The 6018-nt window shown below is 42.9% G+C and overlaps 1 protein-coding gene across 4 annotated transcripts in view; it reads right to left on the reverse strand.

The window, feature by feature from the left end:
- The window catches only part of EXOC4 (exocyst complex component 4), an 830068-nt gene extending 825956 nt beyond the window's left edge, over positions 1 to 4112 (reverse strand). For 2 of the 4 annotated variants that reach the window (XM_049894654.1, XM_049894656.1), the window contains exon 1: positions 3988 to 4112. In XM_049894654.1, the coding sequence (XP_049750611.1) occupies positions 3988 to 4073 (86 nt within the window). In that variant the 5' untranslated portion in view covers positions 4074 to 4112. The remainder of the gene's footprint in view (positions 1 to 3987) is intronic. The other 2 variants (XM_049894657.1, XM_049894658.1) reach the window with 2 other exon arrangements.
- Between the last annotated feature and the right edge of the window lie 1906 nt (positions 4113 to 6018).

Here is a 6018-nt window from a genome sequence, read left to right on the forward strand (position 1 = left end):
TCACAAAATATTTTTATTCAGTTGTTTTTAGGTGATTAAAAATAATATTAATGAGTCTCAAGGTAATTTAGAAATATCCAGCTACCCAAGGCTAAAACTTTCATTACAATTACACTGTGCTTCATCTTTCAATGATTTTGGATTTTAAACACTTTAAAATGATGGAGTATCATGCTAGCAAAATACAGGAGAGTCATTATTTAACTATTTAATACTATGGCTGGAAATAGCAATGAGATTTGGATATTCCCTATTTTTATATCTACTCTGTCCTTAAATCAAACTTTCATCCGCCTGTGGTGACTGTTTTTCCAGCATTAAAAGATGACTGTAATAATGAATGCTGTTCCAACTACCAGGAATAGCATCATAAAAAAATACAAAAAGCGTTGTGCTAATACATAATGTAGTATAGAAATAGCGCATTTTTTACATATCTGAGCAAGAGATTTGAAGAATGTATAACACTCACTATTCAAAAAAGAAAAACCCAACTGTTCAGTGATATAAGAAAAACCAAACTGATCAAACTTTCAAAGAACAGTGGACTCTATCACTAACAGGTCATCTATTTTGTGACAAAATAAGTCACACACAGGAACATTAAAGAGAAGTGGCAATGTACGGGGCTCAACTTTGGGAATACTGACGATTTTATAAATATGAGCCTAAAATGGGTTTTCCTTTTTGAGGCATGTTGCCAAAGCAACCAGGAAAGCTACAGTCTTTGAGAGAATTTGACAAAGGTTAAGGATAGGAGGCGGCAGCAAAGCTTCATATGAGGAAATAAGAATAAGAAATACAATGTTGCAAGAAGCATACCACAAAGAATACAAAGGGAACAGACACACAAAGCCGCAACTTGTGAGTGACAGTGCAACTTACTAACAAGAAATCCACACTCCCCATTCCATTCTTCCCTGCAGGACCCTCCACTCCCAAACACGACAGTAATTCTGCCAGACTCCTCTCACTGCAGCTGCCTGTGTCACTGGCAACCATCAGAAGCACTTCAGGAGGGAAATGACAAGGAAGAGAGTTAGCAACACTCTCACTACAACGCCAAAATTTTCCTTTGATTCAAAGAAATGTTGACATACAAACATCAACACTCCAGCACCAACAATCTCCAGTCTTAAACAGGACACTAAGCCTGGGGACTCCCTTCTGTCATACTTCTGTTACAGGTACGATAATAGTAACAGTGTCATTCAAGTGGTCCCAGGTGGTCAAGAATAAGGAAGAAAGAGGGAAAACAATAATAATACACAACAGAGGGTCAAAGTAAAAAAACGTCTAGGCCTAAATTATGGTGATAAAGTCAAGGTCATATAGATGGGCATGAGAGATGGACAACCACAAAAATCACATTCCACACCACCCAGCAGGAGATTGCCCCTGGAGAACACGAACTGGTGGTCAACCACGAACAAAGGCAAGGTATGTCTGAATCAGTATCAGTAAAAAAGCTTTAGTTTGCCTTTTATGCTTTTGTAAAATATGGGACCAAAAAACCCAAACCAAACCCACTGCCATCAAGTCAATTCCAACTCATAGTGACCCTATAGGACAGCGTAGAACTACCCCACAGGGTTTCCAAGGAGCGCCTAGTAGGTTCCAGGTGCCGACCTTTTGGTTAGCAGCCATAGCTCTTAACCACTGCACCATCAGGCTTTCCAAATGTAAGACATCTAGGGCAAACTGGTATATAAGAAATGGGGAAAGCCTACAGGATGAAAAGTACACAGATGAGATGGTGCATCTGAATACGGCTGCTACCGTCTCTAATGCCCACTCTATTTCTACTGGAAGTAACCACTCCTTCCCTTTGATTCCCATCATGTTTAATCTCTACCTCTCTTCTAGGTTAGTATAATAGTTTATTTACATATTTTGTCCCCCAAAGAGACTACACTCTCCTCAAAGGTAGCATCTATGCCTGAATCATCTTTGCAAAACTCAGGATAGTCACTCTTTCACTCAAGTTATTTATTGAATACATAATACGGGCCAGGCACCATGCTACAAGCTGGCACTAAATACATACTGTTTAAATGAATGTTGACTAAAAGGCAAAAAAAGTAAACAAGTTCAAAAAAGAATTCAAATAAACTCATGTATTGTAGCTCCACAGGGGATTAAGAAATGAAGCTACAAATACCCTAGCTGGAGTTTTGGTATCAAGAGCCACATCCATATTCCTATGCACTGTCACAGGAAACCTGCAGGCCTGAGGCTGTCAGATCCAGATGAGCCTTTCTTCTGTATGGCCTACCAAGTATACTAGGCATTTCCATACAGAGAATTATTCTCTAATTCCTACAGAGGCAATTGATAATAATGAATTAGCATGCTATTTTTTTAATACTAAGCTGTTGTTAGCTGCCATCTCGTCAGCCCCCAACTCATGGAGACCCCACGCACAACAGAATGAAATGCTAGTTGGTCCCTTTGCCATCCCCATAATCGGTTACAGGCTGCTCCACTGTGATCCATAGGGTTTTCATTGGCTAATTTTGAGAAGCAGATCACCAGGCCTTTCTTCCTAGTCCATCTTAGTCTAGAAGCTCTGCCGAAACCTGTTCAGCATCATAGCAACATGCAAGCCTCCACTGACAGACACAGGGTGGCTGTACACGAGGTACACCGGCTGGGAAGAAAACCGGGTCTCCCTCACGGAAGGTGAGAATTCTACCACTGGACCACCAATGCCCCAATCTTAAACTACAGTCCCCAAAATAAAGCCAAAAAACCAAACCCTCTGCCATCGAGTCGATTCGAACTCATGGCAACCCTATGAGACACAGCAGAACTGCTCCATAGGGTTTCCAAGGAGCGCCTGGTGGATTCAAACTGCTGACCTTTATGGTAGCAGCCATAGCTCTTAACCACTACAGCACCAGGGTTTCCAAGTCCCCTAAATAAGACCCCTGAAATGGGCTCTTATCTGTCCATGAACTGATAGACTGTCTTAAAGGTATGATTTATTCACTCATTCAACATATTTATCAAATGCTTATTACCTAGTAGGTATTATTGGGCCCTGGGTTTTTCAAAAGATCATCAGGACACTCCAGCGGCCCAAGAACTCAGGGAAAAGTTCAACAGAGGTGGGGAAAAAAGGGGAGAATATCTTATTTAACGAAAAATACTCAAATTGAAATTCAAATGCCAACAACGTCAAAACGGGTCGTAATACATTTTATTCCGGTTGTTTTTTACAGTCATTCCCTGTGTCATGTCATACTTAGTGGTACTTGAAGAGCTCCCCCCTGACCCCCGCCAATTTATTGAGGTATTTCCCTTAAAAAATAAATAAAAGAACCCCTAAAAGATCTGCCACTTTCACTATACATATTGTGGGAAAATAAAATGCACAGAGGGTAATTGGAAATTCAGTTTTGTTTGTTTTTTTAAGAAATAGACCAGGATAGGAAGGCAGGAAAAGGCAGAACAAAAACTGACAATGGATGCAGGTCTTCAAGCCCAGAGCCCTGCCACCAGCTGAAGTTCTTATACTGGAGGCTGTAACCACTCACAGGTGGTTGAAGGTGTCCATGGCGTGGGTGAGAACAAACCTGAGAGGGATCTCTAGGGTGCGGGGCCTTACACCCAGAAGCCCAGGAAGCATGGCGCCTCCCCCGTGAGCGCTGCTACAGGCGATCCATCAGTAAACGTTGCACGGATGAGTGAACATACCTTCACCTGGCCTTCTCTACCAAGCGCACACAGCCTGCTTTTAGGGCCAGGGGACCCTAACCACGGGCTCTGCCCCTAACCAAGGGCTTTGTCTCTAAAGAAAAGACTGGGGGAGGTGAATCCTCTCTCCAGCCCCAGAGACAAGAGGACGCCGTGGGAGGGGCCCGGGGGGGACAGGGCGGGAAGGGGGAGGGTCGGCAGGGTGCACTCAGACAGCCCCTCTCCCTTCCAAAAACGAGGTCGGGTCCCTGACCCCTGTCCCCTGACCCTGCCTCCTGCCTCCCTCACCTGATCACAGAGATGAGCAGCCCCGAAGGGTCTTTGCTTTTGCTGACAGTGCTTCTGTATTTCCCACCAGCTGCTTCTGCCGCCATCTTGTACGGGGCGGGAGGAGGGCCGGTGGGCTGGAAGCGACCACAGCGCTTGAAAACTCTGTTTGACCCCGCAGAAGTCTCCGCCAATGGGATAAGAGAAATCCCGACGACCGGAACTAGGGCATCCAATCGCTGGAGTGAGGAGGCGGGACTGAGGCTGCAAGTTTCGACGCCACGATGGGCGAGGTCTCTCTAAGCACTCTGGGAATTGTAGTTTTCATTCTACTGTTCCTCGGAGCGAGAAACCGGTAGTAATCTGCCTGAAGTCGCTCGAGGAGTGTCTTCACTTATATTTATTCCTACCTTAAGTTTGTTTTCAGTTTGCTTGTTTTTAGAATATAATGAGGTTTTTAATCAGCTTTATCTGGCGACCCCAAGTTGTGGGGAGGAGGGGCTATGCTTCATACCTATGCTCAAAGTTTGTTTCATTGGCAATTGCTTTAAACACGAGTGGTAAAAATAATAGTAATTGTTTAATCCAATAAATTGCGAAAATGAATTAGACACAGAGAAGCTTGCCTTTGGTATTCCCTAAAACTAAATGTTCCTGTTTAGATTTGATTTAATGTTAGTTTGATTTTTCCCAATGCCCCTAAATTTCCAAACAAACCGTTGCTGTCCAGTCAATGCGAGCTCTTACCGACCCTATAGGACAGAGTAGAACTGCCCCATAGGGTTTTCAAGGAGCAGCTGGTGGATTCGAACTGCTACCTTTTGGTTAGCAGCTGAGCTCTTAACCTCTGTGCCACCAAAACCAAAAAAAAAAAAAAAAAAAAAACCATTGCCATCCCCTCGATTCCGACTCATAGTGACACTATAGCACAGAGTAGAAACTGCCCCATAGGGTTTCCAAGGATGGGCTGGTGGATTCCAACTGCAGACCTTTTGATTAGCTGCCGTAGCGCTTAACGACTGCACCAACAAAATCATATTCAGGAGCACTCAAAGGAATAACTGATAAACAAAAGTCAACATAACAAAAATAAAACTGATCAGATTGCAGATTCCTTTTCTTCTCAAGCTTAATAAGATTCAGATAGTAAAATGAGTATCTGTCTTTCATTACTATTTTTACTAGTAAATTATATTTTAGGCTTAGTCACTAACTCAGAAGACAAACAAAAACCAAGAGGAGAGTACCTACAGAGAATCATTGGGGAAACGCAAATCAAACCCACAATGAGATCCCACTTCATACCCACTCAAATGACTACAATACAAATAAAAAAAATAAATAACAAGCGCTGGTGATGATGATGGTGAGAAATTCGGAACTCCTACACTGCTGGTAGTAATGTAAAATGAGGCATTGGCTGTGGAAACAGTTTAGCTAGGCCTGTCTTAGGAGGCCTCTATACAGGATCGCTACGAGTCGGAACCCACTCGATGGCACTGAGTTCACTGGGAAGGGTGGGTTTAGTTAGTAGTGAGCACTTAACTGTTCGTGCCACCAAGAGACTCCTAGAATTACCACCCCCCAGCAATTCCACTCCTAGGTATACAGTCAGAACTGAAAACCGGTATTCAAATAAAAAGTTGCACGTGAATACTAAAAGAAGCACTATTCATGATAGCCAAAAGGTGGAAACAGCCCAAACACCTGTCAATGGATTTAAAAAATGTGGTATATCCATACAATGGAATATTATTTAATCATAAAGGAATAAAGTACTGATATATGCTACAACATGGATGAACTTGAAAACATTACGCTGCATGACAGAAGCTGGACATAAAAGGCCACATATTATCTGATTCCATCTACATGAAGTATTCAGAATAGACAAACCCATAGAGTTAGAAAACAATTTAGTGGTTGCTGAGGGGCCGAGGGGAGCTGGGGATGAAATGCGGAGTGGCTGCTTATTGAGCATGAGGCTTCCTTTGGAAGTGACAAGAATGTTCTGGAACCAGATAGTGGTGATGGCTGCACAACTTTGTGAAT

This window comes from Elephas maximus, chromosome 8 (genome assembly GCF_024166365.1).
Source record: "Elephas maximus indicus isolate mEleMax1 chromosome 8, mEleMax1 primary haplotype, whole genome shotgun sequence".
In the NCBI taxonomy this organism is placed as follows: domain Eukaryota; kingdom Metazoa; phylum Chordata; class Mammalia; order Proboscidea; family Elephantidae; genus Elephas; species Elephas maximus.